This window comes from Aulonocara stuartgranti (genome assembly GCF_965226115.1).
Source record: "Aulonocara stuartgranti genome assembly, chromosome: 22".
NCBI lineage: Eukaryota > Metazoa > Chordata > Actinopteri > Cichliformes > Cichlidae > Aulonocara > Aulonocara stuartgranti.
In genome coordinates this window covers 31,444,450-31,459,880 of record NC_138957.1, presented here as the reverse complement: position 1 = coordinate 31,459,880, position 15,431 = coordinate 31,444,450, and the positions used below count along the sequence as shown (strand labels likewise).

The 15,431-nt window shown below is 43.7% G+C and overlaps 1 protein-coding gene across 1 annotated transcript; it reads left to right on the top strand.

Annotated features, from left to right (window-relative positions):
* Positions 1–1,622: 1,622 nt before the first annotated feature.
* On the top strand, positions 1,623–14,450 carry tcf19l (transcription factor 19 (SC1), like). The gene is made up of 6 exons (XM_082521875.1): positions 1,623–1,859; positions 2,385–3,400; positions 8,636–8,805; positions 10,514–10,907; positions 11,155–11,650; positions 11,889–14,450. The coding sequence occupies exons 2-6, from the start codon at positions 3,130–3,132 to the stop codon at positions 12,229–12,231; spliced, it is 1,674 nt and encodes a 557-aa protein (XP_082378001.1). The 5' UTR covers positions 1,623–1,859; positions 2,385–3,129; the 3' UTR covers positions 12,232–14,450.
* Positions 14,451–15,431: the final 981 nt, after the last annotated feature.

Below are 15,431 nucleotides of genomic sequence, written 5' to 3'. Positions count from 1 at the left end.
TTTTTCTAGAATATCTTAAAGACTACTCGACAACATGAGGAATACTTTCTTTTTCAGTTGTTCTTCTCATTTACAAAGAGACCCATTTATAAAACAAATGAGAATAAAGAAGATAAATAAGCACAATTTTAAGAAAATGCATCAGTTTTACCACATTGATTGAATCTATTACATTATAGTTTATAACAGTGGAAAACCACAACACCTGCACATGTGGAGTTTTTGGAATGAAGTATTACTATTTTATATTTTTATCATTTAAATAAGTTGTCTAGCTCTGGAAATACTTTTAACTTTCTATGCGCTTCCACTCCTGTGTAGCAGGCACATGGAAGCTCCACCACATGGGAATAGCAGTTCATTTTATTAGAAAATTAGAGTAATTTTGAACTTCAATTCAATTTTCACACTTTGCAAAGCCAGCGGGCTGAACTGGATTCGTCGGCAGGGCAGTTCTGGCAGGCCGTTGTCATCCGCTGGGATGGCTGTGGCTCAGAGCGGGTCATCCACTAGCAGGAAGGTTGGTGGTTTAATTGCCGGCTGCTCCAGTCTGCATGCCAAAGTATCTTTGGGTAGAATACTGAACCCTGAGTTGTGCTTATTGGAGTGCGGATGTTAAATATAGAGTTTAAACGTAGAAAAAGTGCTTGTATTAGTGTGCATGTATATGGGTGAATGAGATATAATGTATAAAGTGCTTCATCTCATTCATGCTATAAAGTGCACATAAGCTGAGTCCATAAGTGCTTTAGAGACAAACACATTTTCATTTCAGGTTTTTACAGAACCCTGTTTCAAAATACAAGAAAATGTCAAAATCATAGTGTGGTTATTAAAATGTGTTCAGAATTTGCAAATTGACAATGAATCGTCTCATTAATTATGACACTGCTCTTATTAATAACCTCTGGCCCTCTTCCACAGTGTGTGTTTTTTATCCTGTCTTTCTGCCATCACCCCCAAATGGTCGAAGCAGACGGCTGCCCCTCCCTGATCCTGGTTCATCCTGTTAAATAGGAGTTTTTCTTTGCCACTGTCATCAAGTGCTTGCTTGAAGGGAATTGTTTAATTATTGGAGTTTTCTCTGTTCTTGTTGGGTCTTCACCTTGCAATAAAGCACCCTGAGGTGACCGCTGTAGCGATCTGGCGCTATATAACTAAACTTATTAAGTTTATATTATTGCTTGTACAGGCATACACAGTATATTGCTACAGCGCTCAGTTATTATACAGCTTTACTTAGATTTAGTAATCAGATCTATACCAAACTTTGTAGTGCTGCACAGCACCAGCATCTACCGCTCTAACAGTATTTTCCTCGCTTTTTCTTAACTTCAGGTCCTGTTCACAGCTCTTTGTGAGAACAGTTTAAGCTGCTTTTAAATATGTTGCTTTGTTGTTTGCCCTGTGTTTGAGTTTAACCCTTATTTGTCTGTTAAACTTCTGTAAACTACTTTTACTGCTCACTGTGCGGCAGTTTGGCCTGCTGAGCTTGAGTAAAGTGGCTAGCCCAGCTGTGACACTTGCGTCGGGCCTCCTCCTCCGGCCGGGCCGCTCCTGCTCCCGCTGAAGGCGCCCTGGCCCGCAGCCAATCGGGGCGGGGCAGGACGTGACGTCGCTTCTCGCACAAGGAAGCTCCCGGAGTGGCGCGCCAAATTTCAAAGGACTTCCTCCTGGGAGGAAAGACGGCGAGAAGACCCACCGAAGTCCGGCAAACAGCGGCGACAGAATACCGCAGAAAAATAAAGTTAAGCCGGTGTTTTATGGGTGAAACGCCCCCGCTGAGCCGTGGAGTGAGTCAATCTGCGTGGATCTGAGGATTTAAAGACATGAAGTCGGTGCGCAGCTTTGTCATTGTTGTAAGTGGCTGCTTTGACTTTCACTCCACCTACAAGGAACTAACGTCAGCTAGCTTCAGCCTGCTTCTGATCGGCAACCACTGCTTATCTTAAACCTCATTTTAACGCCAGGCAATCAGGGCTTCGTCAAATATGCGCATTTAAACGAGAATATATTGAGTTTTTATTTGAAAAAGCGAGTTTTTTGTGTGAATTTGTTTCGGTTTGTGTGCTTTGCTTTGTGTGCTGATCCCGTGATTGTCAAGGAGTCTGCAGGCAACTGATGCACGATGCAGCCACCTCTTAAAAAAGTGCAGCTGACAGGGTTTTTCTGCTCTGCTGTACAGTTAACACAAGTGTGATATCCTCTTACTTCACCTGCTGCACCGTGTGATGTGACAAAAGGGGTTTTAAGCTTTTCTGTCCTCTCTAAGTGTCAGATAAGTTGTATTTCTCAGCTGTTTTTTTTCCTCCTTCAGACACGAAGTGGAGCAATTAAGAAAAAGCACCTTACATCTGAGTGACTTTTCTCTTGTTTTCTTTCAGATTAGACAGTCCCCAGCTGGTGCACCCTGTCAGGCTTCCCACATGTGAGTCGGCTCATGTCAATTGATGTCAGCGAGCCTGGGATTTTAATCTCCTCCACACACACAAACGCACACGCACAGAGATCAGGCCTCTGCTGACAGCTGCTCAAACCTGAAAAATATTAGTTTTCCAGCTAAAAGTCACACCTGTTACCACCAGGTTTACTTTTCCGGGGTTTAATATTTGCGGTACATTAGCGTGGGCTCGGTCCGCATCACAGCAGCTCTTTATTCTTGGGCCCACCGTCTTCTAGCCTCCACTCCACGGGGGATTTAGTCTGTTTAAACTGGGCCTCATAACAGAGTGTGGGAGCTCATTTCCACACTTCACCGGCTTATATGCTACTCTATATCCTCATTACTTATTCATGTATGCACAGGAGGACACAAGAAGACATCAGCTTTCCATACTAATGCAAACACCTGTTGCTCAAAGCGGCTGCACCTGTCTGTAACTTTCACACTCGCTGCTTTCTGGTGCATGTCAGGAATATTTTATCGTCAAGTATAGATCGCTGGTAGCTGTCAGTGCTCTTGGGTCGAACGCAAATGGCTTCATTTTAGCTCTTCTTCACTAGCACAGGTTTGTTCAAAAATGGATCGTAACTTGCTCTAACTCAGGGCCTGTCACAGATCAGGGGTGGCCTCTGGGTGGGGCAGGTTGGGGGGGGTTTCGTGGTGGCAGACAATCGCAGGCTTCAGCCATGCTGGCTGGGGTGCAGCCGTGCTTCCAGCTGCTTCGGATCGGGTCGTCGGCAGGCGAATCTGCGCGGGACCTGTACACCTTCAGGCCGGCGCAGAACCACTCGGTGTTCCGCCTGGGTCGAGCGGCGGAGCTGTGCGACGTCACACTGGACTCGCCGTCGGTGTCCCGCATCCACGCTGAGCTCGAAGCCGAGAGGGAGACGGGCGAAGGAGTCGAAGCTCAAGAGGAGGAAGGATGGAGGGTCCACATTAAGGACAGGAGCAGCCATGGTGAGACACGAGGGCTGAATCACACACAGCATCACAGTCAACCTGAGATTCTCACACTTTCACACCCTCCCTCAGTCATTGTGGAAGAGAATGAGGTAAAAACACACCTGTTTACAGGAATAACACCACTTCTACTGAGAACGGAAGAAGTATTTTATTAAAGTCAGGTTGAAATGAGTGTGAAAACACATTTCAGTGAACTGACATGAAAAACAGTCCTCAAAAAATTCTAAGAATACAGTAAAAAATGTCCTTTAGTTTGAAACTTTGACAATTTATTCAAAGTTATCAATGAGGCTTCAGCACGTCTGCAGGACTCTCACTCAGCAGCCTTCAAAATGTGTCGCATCTTCTCTGGAAATATAAAAATCAAACTAAAAAAAATGAAACTAAACTGAAACAGAAATCTTAATTAACCCTCCCCTAAAGCTCTGTTGTGCACTCGAGCAGTGAAAACATTCTTCTTCTTATTTACCGACCGAATTATCAAAACGAAGTGAGCCATTACGCTCCTGAACACAGCTGTAGGCGTGCAGGTAAAGACTCGCGTGCATCACGAACAAAGAGCATCTCTGGAACCTCAACTTCAAAAACTTTTCTTATCGCTGCCCCCAGAACTTTTATTTTATCGGAACCGTTACAGTTACAGAATTTTTCAGCCCACCGAGAAGCATTTTAGTTTGATTTGTTTAAAAACAAACAAACAATCAAACTCAAATTAAAGCGTGTTGGTGATAAGGAATTAATTAAACTCAGTTGTTCCTGATCTTTGACCCTGATTTTACCATCCATGCAAGTGTGAGCACGAAGCATGACGTTAGCTTCAAATGGATTGTGTACACGTTTTATTTGTAATTATAAATTTGAATGCATGTATTTCTCCTCTGCAGTGCTGCAATTCCATCTGTTTTAAAGATGCTGCTTATTTCTGTGCTGTAACTGATCTAAATGGCAGTCCCACTGTTTGGTTTCAAAACACCAAAAAATTTGATAAAAAAAAACAAATCAGCAGCCGTGTCCTTCTTACACAAATCCTCACCTGGTTCCTCAAAAACATCCACAAACCTTGTTGTGAGCAGTTTCGTGTAGGAACTGTTTACTACTCTGTTACACCTGCTAGCGTATCATTCTGAAGGAAGTAAATGGGCATTTAGTCGTGACGAGGGGCTCCTGCTAATGACAACGTGACAGGATGTAAACACTGACGGGGTTGCCCCTCAGCTGTGCTGTAATGTTGGTGCCATGGTTTGTTGTTGTAGTTTTTAGAAAGCAAATTGTCCTAATATGAAATGATTTAAAACAAGCTCACGATTTTTGCAGATGTATTTATTTCTTTTTGGGGTAACTGTGCATTCTGGGAAGAGACTTGGCTCCACTTTTGGTACTGCAAGACAAGTTGCCATCTGGTTCAGTTAAATTCAAGTGAAAGCAGCATCTCTACAGCAAACCAGCAGAAGATAAAATATGCATTTAATATAGGGGAAAGTTCCTCTTTACATCTTAAACGAAGCATAACGTGTATCAGCTTTGAGGTGCGCAGTGTAAGACACCTGACCTGTGAGTGTATGTTTCAACACCTGTTATAGGTGTTGATTAAAGAGCACAGGCTTGGACTCTTTCATCCAGAGAGCTTTCTTCCAGAACCTCAGAGCAGTCCAGCGTTTGGAGGAGTTTCTGGATTTCTTCTTAGCAGCTGCTCTCTTTAAGCATCGTTTGTTCAGTCGTCTGCTCAGGTCTATCTGGAGATCTATGAATATGATCTAGAAGCAATTACCTGTAAAGGTCAGAGGTAAATGAGCATCCTTCTGTCTGGTCTTCTTCCTTCTAGCACTGACTTTTAGCCTGACATTCTCTTCAGCCAGCTTTCGTTTTCTTCTTCCTTGACGTATTTTTGTAAGTACGGCTCCCGGCAATCAACTCCGAGGCATACTTGACCACACTGCAAGAACACTTTTTACCCCATTTGTTTCAAAGGCCGGCCTGCATCACAAAGTGGTTTAATACAGCCTCTTTCCTGTTCGGCACGTTCTCTGCATTTTAGACACTTTACTGTTTTTGAACAGGAGAGAGAAATTTCTAACTGAAGTCGTGTTTTTGTAGCAAAATTCGAGCCAAAAACACAGAATCTCTCTGAGAAGTCAGAAATCAAACAAGCATAAAATTCAACCACTGAAACAAATGTATCTGCTCAGGAATGCAATTAAATAGTTTGGAATTTGACATCTTAACTAAAAAAATAATGATGCGTGTTACTTTTTTGTAAAGCAGTATATTTGAAAATTCATGGATAACAGTAACAACAATGATGTTTTAGCATTGAAATGATGAACTGACCAGTACAGAAACATGGAGTGATTTTGGTAATTACCAATACTGTGGTATAAACCTGACACTGGGTAGTGATAAATATGATAAATTTGTCAAGCTTCTGGTTGTCAACTCAAATATCTAACGAGCCAATCACACGGCAGCAATTTATTTAGTCACATACATGTGATCAAGTTGATCTGCTGAAGTTCAAGCTGAGCTTCGGGTGAAAGGTGATTTAAGTCAGCGGTCCCCAACCCCCGGGCCTCGGACCGGTACCGGTCTGTGAGTCGTTTGGTACCAGGCCGCGAGAGTTGAGGCTCAGGTGTGAAACGTATGGTTTTCAGGGTTATTTTATTATCGGTTTTTATCGTTTACCGTTTTCCTGGGTCTTTTCACGTGTGTTATGAATAAATTTTCTTTTTTTCGGTACCGGTACTAGTTTTATTTTGTTGTATTTATCCGCGACACCTTAAAGGCCGGTCCATGAAAATGTTTTCGGGCATAAACCGGTGCGTGGCGCAAAAAAAGGTTGGGGACCGCTGGTTTAAGTGACTTTGATGATGTTGGACATCAGAGGACACCAGACTGCTTCATACAAAGGAAACGGTAGCTTAAATAACCGTTTGTTACTAGCAGTGTCTGCAGAAGAGCATCTCTGAATGCATAACATATCAAAGCAGATGGGCCGCAGCAGCAGAAGACCGCACCACCTGGGACGCCACTATAAACAGGAAACTGAGGACACAGATCCAATGGGCTGTATCCTCAGAACTGCACTACAGAAGAGACTAGAAAGGGAAAGGATGACTCTATCCTGGCTCGTATCAGTCGTTGAGGCTGCTGGTGGAGATCTAACGGTGTAAAGGATATTTTCTCTGTACACTTTGGGCTCCTTAGTACCCACCGAGCCTTCATTAAACACTACAGCTTACCTCAGTGTTGTTGCTGAACATGTCTATTCCTTTATGACAGCAGTGTGCCCATCATTTGATGGCTGCTTCCAGCAGAGTAATGCACCGTGTCACAAAGCTCAAACTGGTTTCTTGAACATGACAATGAGTTCACTTTACTTGAATGGCCTCCACAATCACCAGCTCACCTTCAGGATGTGGTGGAACTGGAAATTCACAGTGATGCGCAGCAGCTGTGTGAAGCTGTCCTGTCAACATTGACCAATATGTCTGATTAATGTTTCAGCACCTTGTTGAATTTGAACCAAAAAGAAGGCAATTACTGGTATTAACAAGGTGTACCTAATAAAGTGGCCACTGAATGTGTGTATGCATTGCTTCACACCATCCAGTGAGGTCGCAACACGTGATTCTATATTATTAACAGGATATATATCTGATCAAAAGATTACCTTTGTTATTAAAATGTCAGAGTCTATGAATATCTGTGGCGGCGTTATCAGATGATGCCGACCGGTGTCAATGCGAGAATGCGCGCGGCTGCTCTGTGCAGCTGAACGGGCCGCAGGCTCACCGTATAAAAGAAATGTTACGCTTAAGAATAGAGCTGACAGAAAATATTTGATTAATTGTTCAGTTTTCAGACGGAAAATAAATTAAATGTCAGGCGTTTCATAAATGGATTAATCAGCGATGTCAGTTTACAAGCAAACATGCCAAACATGTCTCCGTTCCACATCTTTTTCTACTTACAAATCACATTTGGTTTGATTACAGCTGTTGGTCATGCAAATAAAAAGAAAAAAAGTTTATAAAATCCTGGCTGATTCTTATAGCCCGGTAAAATAAAAGCTTTAACTATTGCGTATCCGAACAGTCGGGGCTGACACGAACAGATAGATGCGTAGATTTCTGTCAGATGCCGTAATGCAGAAGCATCATCTGTCACTGAAAATGGACCGACTGTGTTTGCTGCAGGACCCCAAAAAGCCCATTCAGAGCCTGCAGGAAAGAAAAGAGCCATCAGCTTCAGCCTTAGTTAGAAATAATAGGACAGCCTGATGGATACAAAATTGTGCAAAAAAGGCACCACAAAAACAGGAGTTTAAGACATTTGGTTTGAAACTTAATACCTGCCGCCAGGTGCATTCTGCTGTGAATGAAGACAACATGTTACGCGTTCACACGCCGGCTTTGAAAAGCAGTCGCACCGAGGAGGTCCATTTCATTCGGTCTCAACGGGTCGTTCACAGCTGAGAGTGTGAAATGGACCAGTAAACTCAACTTTCAGGAGAACAAATAAAAGCAAATGTACAAACAGAAGAACCAAACAAAAAAATTCATGAGTAATTCAGGACACAAGATAGAGTCTGAACCTCAGGTTGCTGAGAGTCGTCAGTGCAGTCTGAAGTAGACAGGAAGATGCACGGAGTGAGGAAGGGGGAGATTAAGAGTGAGCGTTGCGTCTTCATTCAGTCGCTGTCCGACAGGCTCAGAATCTAAACTGCACCCTTACTGCCTAATTTTTCAAGTAATTTCACAGTCTGTTTCCCACATTTTTCATTTTTGCTATTAAAGTTACATTTTAGTATTCGCCCCGCATTTCTCATTTTGTGCTGTGCTGTCATGGCCGTGTGATTGCCTTGTAGCCTTCCAGCTCCTCAGTTCTGGGTCCATCTCGCAGACTGTTGTACATTTCTCCTAGATTCTGGAAGCTGTAAACACACAGTCACCGAATGACTTTATTTCAGGGCTCTGCTCTCATGATTTATTCTTTTTTTTTGCCCCTGTCAGATTCATATATTAAAAAGCTCTGTGAATATCTAGCCTCCGGTAACGTCGGCCTTCAGTTGTAAAACTGTTGCTCGTTTGTGTCTTCAGAGAGTTTCCCACTACTTTACATGTCAGTGTGACCTCCTAGAAACCTCTAAAACGTTTTATTTTGAGGGCTGATCTGTGCCCGGCAGTGTGTAGTTTAACATTTCTTCAAATCTTCTTGGTCTTGTGTTTCTAGGCACATGGGTCAATGAAGTCCGCCTCCAGCCGGGCATACAGTGGGAGCTCTCGGACGGCGACACGCTGATCTTCGGAGGCCAGACTGATCCAGGGAACCCGGAGTTCTACTTCCTCTTCCAGAAGGTTAAAGTTCGCCCGCTGGACTTCGATGCAATCACGCTTCCAAAAGTAAGTTCGTGGTTTGGAATCAACTATTTACATTCAGTATGAAGCCAGACTCATGGTGACACTTTTCTTAAAAAATAAAGATATCGAAGGTTCGTGTTTCTCACCAAGTCTGGGGTCAAAGGATAAATCTGGACATGTTCTGTCTGCTGCATGAGTAAATGCACCATGTGACACTGCTAATGTCCATATGTCAACATTACACAGTTCAGACATTCCTCAATATTATTTTTAGCAGTCTGCATTGATTATACAGGAGGGAGAAACTTACTAATCGACAAGTCTAAAAGTATGAAAATTTAAAAACTCAAGCCAAGTTCAACAGACGAGGTTAAACAGTGAGTTTACAGATATTTTGTGTCTATTTCAGTCATTTTAAACCTTTCTTAAAAAGTTAAATTGTTCTGTTGAGTAAATCTCTAGCCTACAGAGCCACTGTTAACAATTCACTCCTGCATTAGATTAACGGGTGCTTGTAAATCAGCTGTAGGTGTGTATAGTCGTGTGGCAGCCAGTCCAGAGTGTGCCGTCCTGATACTCTGTGACAGACGGGCTCCAGCTCCTCTGCAACCCTGAACTGGAAAAGCTTTAAAGAAAATGGGCGGATAGATTCGGGTAGTGGGCTCAAAGTCTTTTTCCAGCCTCTGTACTATGTTTGCTAATGTCTGCAAATGTTAGAGGATTTCTGAATGAATAGTTTGCAGTAACATTAACGGTAGAATGACGGCCTCAGAATTGTGGTGCCCATGGATCTGTAAGCTTGTGTGCTTGCTCTGATTCTCCTTTATGCTAAAAATACAACAAATATTCCTGAAAGTTACATCTGAGTCTCGTTTTCTTAATGCACGTAAGAGTCAGATTCTGTAGCACCAGCAGCCTTCTTTGCTTGCAGGCTAACGTATATGGGGGAAGAAAACGAATATTCCCCAGTTGCGATAAGGACATTAATTTTAGATGCTTGTCAGAGACTGTTATTATAGCTTCTTGATTTGGTCCCTCACAGCCCTGCTGCTCTAAATACTCACTAGGAAACCAAATGTCTTTCAACAAATGCACTTTATGTGTTTCTGTTTGAAGGATTTGTTAGAAATTACAGTGACAGCTTAAGATGGGATTTCTTACAAAGATGAAAGATGTCAGTGGTTTTTAAATTGTTGTCTTTGGTCTGAGTGCCACAGACAGGTGAGTCGATACAGAAACTAATGAAAGGACTAACATGCCTTCTTCTACCTTCTTTTTTTTCCTGTAATATGTTGACAGTAATGAAAATGTTGATGTCGACTCTACCCTGTAATTTTCATCCCACTCCTGTGTCAAAGTGTGTGCAGCCATCGTTCATTAGGTGGTGCTGGGCACTATTTGTATTCAGAATGCCAATAAAAATGTACCACAATGTCTGGTAAACAATAACAAGCCCACAGAAAATCCCCAAAGCATTTTATCTATGAAGACATGGAGGCATACTCTCACTAAATGAAATTTGAAGATTAAATCATGTGCAATCGTACTTTTCTACTTCAATTAAAAAAGTGCTGATGCATGGAGTTGATTTGCAGCAAGAGGCAGAAGCAGATTTATTATCTCAAAGGTGCCATGACTTTTCTGGAAAGAAATGCATCAGCCAGACAAATTAGACTCGCACCTCTGGATATTGACATTTGGCCTACGCTTCGTGAAGGTTTAAATGAAATATTTATATCTGGTTTCCTAGGCGGGAACCTTCTCGTCCGACTTGCAGAACAGGATTAGGACCAGCTTGGACCGCAAGGTAGCTGCCAACCTGGACCTTTCGAAGCTGTCCATCAACAGAGCCACGGTCATCCTCAACTCCATCGGCAGCCTGAGCAAGATGAAGGGCAGCGCCTGGACCTTCAAGAGGAGCCACAGCCACGAGGGAACCGTCTCTGACCCCGGCACCTCGACCTCGCCGCCTCTTGCCGTGGGCTTTTCCTCCCTGCTCCCACACTCCACTCCTCCATCATTCACCTCTGCAGCTTCACTGCCTCAGACGAAGGCCCTCCCGCAGACCTCCAGGAGCAGGAGGAAGTCGGCTCACACGGTGCTGCTGGAGGACGACAGCTCTGACGAGCCCAGAAGTCGAGGAGGTAAAGCACAGCGGCGTGCTGCAGAATGACACTGCTCACTTTCTGGAGCTTTTTGACATGAAGCTGCAGATTTTTACCATGAAATTGTTTTTGGCAGCTTTTAAAAAGACTTAATATTAGTTTATGAAGTTACTGCTTTCTTTTCAAGGATTTTACTTGCAAAAAAAGGAGGGAAAAGAACAAATTAGTGGTGTGATTAGCTTCTGTCTCCACTTACATTACCTTGCTCTCTTTCCGTTGATCTTAGTTTTGGCAGGAGTTGTGGAGGATGGACAGAGAGCACGGGGGAAGAAGAGGCGGAGGCTCTACAAGTCTGAATCTGAAGGTTTCAGCTCGCTGCCTCCTCCTCAGCTGCAGCCCAAAACTCACAGCGACATCCGCAGGCCGCTGGAGGCCAAGCCCTTCCCCGTCGGTATCAGGACCATCGGCAGCTTCCACGGAGCCATGACAAACAGCAGACTCAACGAGCACCTCTTCCAGGCATCCTTCACAAGCAAACAAGAGGCGGAGAAGGTGAACAGAGTCAAGACGGTGGTGCACGGAAACATCGCGGCCTTCCGCCAGCAGAAGCCTGCCCATTGCTCCCCGACCGCAGCGAGAGGGAGGCGGAGAGCCAACAGCTCCCCCGTATTCTCCCCATTGGTGGTGGGAGGGGAGAACTACAACCTGGCCTCGCCGTCGGTGAGGATCCGCGCAGACGAGAGAGTTAGCGTGCAGTTCAACCGATTTCATCATCCAACAGGGTGAGTTTGGAAGGTTTTTCTAAAAATTCTCTACAAAGCACAGCCCTGTATGATTTTCTGTCATATATACAAACTGTACAATGTTGGAGCTTCATATTAAACAAGGCCTGAAGCTCCTCTGTGAGGCATGGAGTGGCAACAGTTTAAAAAAAACAAATGTATTTGTTCCTCCTTTTTTTTTGTGATGTCACCTCCAAGCCTTCTCATTTCTTCCTGTTTATATTTTCCTTCCTTGAAGTAAGCGACGCGGCCGCCCCAGGAAACACCCCCTCCCCCCACGGCCTTCCCTGCCCTCTCCGTCCTCCTCGTCTTCATCCTCTACCTCCTCGGCCTCCTCCTCCTCCTCCGGCTCCTCCTCTTCCTCCTCGGACGAGGACGAAGACGACGAGGAAGAGGACGACGTGATGGTTGGCACGGTGGAGCCGTGCGCGGCGCCGCGGTGCCGGCTGCCCCAGCAGGACACGGTGCAGTGGATCCAGTGTGACGTGTGCGACGCCTGGTACCACATAGACTGTCTGCACGTCGACCGCAAGAAACTCCTGATGGACCCCAACGCTGACTTCCACTGCGGCTGTCGCTGACGGCAGGGAAGCCAAATTCTGGATGATTAAATGAAATCAAAAGCCTCACTTTGAACTTTAAAGCTGACACTTTCCCTCCTTAAACGCTTCTTTTCCTTCAGTCATAAAGTGGAAATTAAGATTTTTGCCTTTGAAGACAGGCTGCGACTTCATCTAATGACCGCTGAGCCGCTCTGCACGAGCACGCGGCGCTTTTCTCTCGCCTCAAACACGGCTGTTAATTCAAGAAAAGAATTTCCTTTGATATTTTTTACATCCTGATTTTACAAAGTTTGAGCATTTGTGACCCGACAGTAACAGAGTTACTCCACGAACCTGCAGCCCACTCAGCCTCAGAGCTTAGGCTTTTGGAGGAGGAGGCAAAACTCTAATGAAATGTCTCAGTTTGGATTTCATTATGGCTTTGACTGCCTGGAGAGGCGCAATCAGAGCAGGAAAACACAATGTTTGAGCACATCTCCAGCGTGGCTGTCCAGGGAGCAAATTGCATTCAGGAAAATTCAGGCCATTGCTGGACTCTATAAAAAGCTCTTTAACGTCCTAAATCTTGTTCCGCTGCCACCTTCACAATTTCAAAGCCATTAAAAACAATGTTGCTAGGTAATCAGACTTCATTGGAGATTTGAGTGCGGCTTTCTTGAGTGGTAGCTGCTGTGTAGGAGTAGATCTGTAATCATTCGACGTGAAATGCCAAGAAATGTGTCAGCAGACTCGTGTTGACGCTGCTGATGAGAAGTGCTCCTGGGATGCTAATCAAATGTTTGAAGGCACTTCTGTAGCAGCAGCTGCTGGTTTCTGGGATGTGTTTGTGACTGAGTGCAGGCTGGCAGTGTGGCTGCTGCTGAAGGCAGGACTCATTACCAGTCAGATGTCATGTCGTATAATCCGCTGATGTAACAGGAAAAAACAGACTCTGACTGGTGGGATGAGTTTTGATGTCACAGATGATTTTTAGGGTCGTCTCTTCAGCTGTGCTTCCACTTTCAAGAGACTCTTCACACTACTGAACTCTGTGGCCAAAATGGGTGCTTCAGTCCTGAGTGAAAAGTGCTGGACCTGACTGAACTGTCTCTGAACAGCAGACATCTTCACTTCGGTGCTGCGTGTGAGTATGAAATCAAAGTGTGGAACGCCAAAATCTTTCTCAAGCACCTTGCTTTTTATTTAATTCCAAATTTCTACATGTTCTGGCTCATCTGGAGTGGAAACGTCCTCTTTTTCCCACTCAAATCTGCTCCACTCTTACAGTCTTTATAATGGCTCCATCTCTGTTCACATGCGATATGATAGTGTTGTAATGAAAAGTCTGTGCTGGTGTTTTATGTGTTTTTTCCCCCTTTTATTGTACCACAAATGGGAGCGCTGCAGCGAGCTTAAACTGGGAAAATTTCATTTTTTTGAGCAATAACATCAAAAACAGGATGATAAAAATACAGAAATATATATATATTACATGCTAAAGTCGATAAAGGTTGATGTGGAGTGCAACATTGATTGCTTGCAGTTCACTTAACCTGGATTTAGTCAGTTTCACTGGTGCTTGGACGCTGACACAGCCTCTCTTGCTGCTTTGCTAATTGTCAGAAATCCAGCAGATGGTTGAGGGAAAAATATATTTGTGTGTGTATATATTAAAAAAATCTGTGCACTGATTTATCACTTCATTCTCAATTCAGTGGATTAGTTAAAAAAGAAATCCAAGCATCTTAATGTGCGCAAACTGTTTTTAGTAGTTTGAGTATTTTTGTCCGTTTTAATGTTCAACAACATATCACAATAAAATGAGTTTCTGAAAGACCTGAGGTTTTTTCACGCTGCTGCAATAATACAATATTAGTTATACACAGATTAACAATATGACCTCGTGTGAAATGCAAGGTTTTTGTTTAACAGTCTTAAAAATAAAAGGTTTGTTCTTTCTCTGCAGATCTTCAGGCAGTTTTGCTTTCTGGGGTCTTAAATTGAGTTTGTTTGCAGTTTTCTCTCTCTCTCGATATTTAAACGTCTGTTTACGCCTTCATGGCTTCTCTTACACGTGTGTCGTCTCCACCTGTTCGGCGTCGTGCTGCTCTGATAACGGCACCTTGGCTTGCACCTGTTTTTCCGCTTTCATGTGGCTCACCAGACAGTTAGAGGTGTCTTTAAAAGGATGCTTGTGTGACCCTCGCAGTTACAACTGTTTTAAAATGAGCCGTCAGTGAGGGCGTGAAATGTTTTAATTGCTGAGAAGTTAAAACGGGCAGCGTGACACAGACTGTAAGTTTTAAATGACATAAATAGAGACTCAAAATGTGGCAACGATGAAAGTGTCGACTGAAGACACTTTTAATCTTTCTCTTCTTCTTTGAAAGCAGCTCATGGAAAAGGTGAAAATGAAGCAGACACAATTCCCCTCATAGATGTTAAAATTTACTCTAATGTATGACGGATGTGCTGTTGTACTGTAACTAATGTAACTAATTGCTGCCTTTACAGCGAAACCTTCCTGATGTAAGTTTGTTGCAAATTTTGTGCAAAAATTGCACTTTTAGGTTTATTTTTAGGAAAATCTGTTTCCTTTGACTTGCAGTGCTTTTTACGGCTGTTACTGCGCAAGTTTTCACGGTGAAGCAGCTTTAGAGACGAGTGCCTTCTCTTTAATATAATGGGCCTAGATGGCCTTTGCCTCGCAGTTCTCACTGCAGCGAAAATTCAATCCGAAAAACTCCGCGTGAAATCATAAACCAGTTACTCTGGGAAAAATCCACAGACGTTGTCACGAGCCGTTTCATGTAGAACTTATTTTCTCCTGCTGAGCTGCATCCAAGCATGTGGCTGACTGTCATTACGGCCCACAACACGGGGATACCTCTAATATTTACATCCTGTTGAGCCATCTCAAGGACGAGCCTTTTGTTGTGCCTATTTTTTGTACAGTCATGGTCAGCGGATGTATTTCTATAGAAAGAAAATAGTTCCCGTATCAAGCTGCTCACAGCACAGAGTGTGGATTTGTTTGAAGGAGCTGTAAAGGGACGTTGGCGTATTTTGGTGCTGTGAGCCATCAATAACTGACGCTACAGGCCAGAGGAGAGGTGCTTAAACCTGCTCGGATTCATCGCATCTTTCAGATCCGCAGCAAAATGCTCTGATTCAGTTTCTGAGTGACGTTTATAAGAAAAAACTAAAGGATGAAAGATGAATTCTTGATTTGACTGATT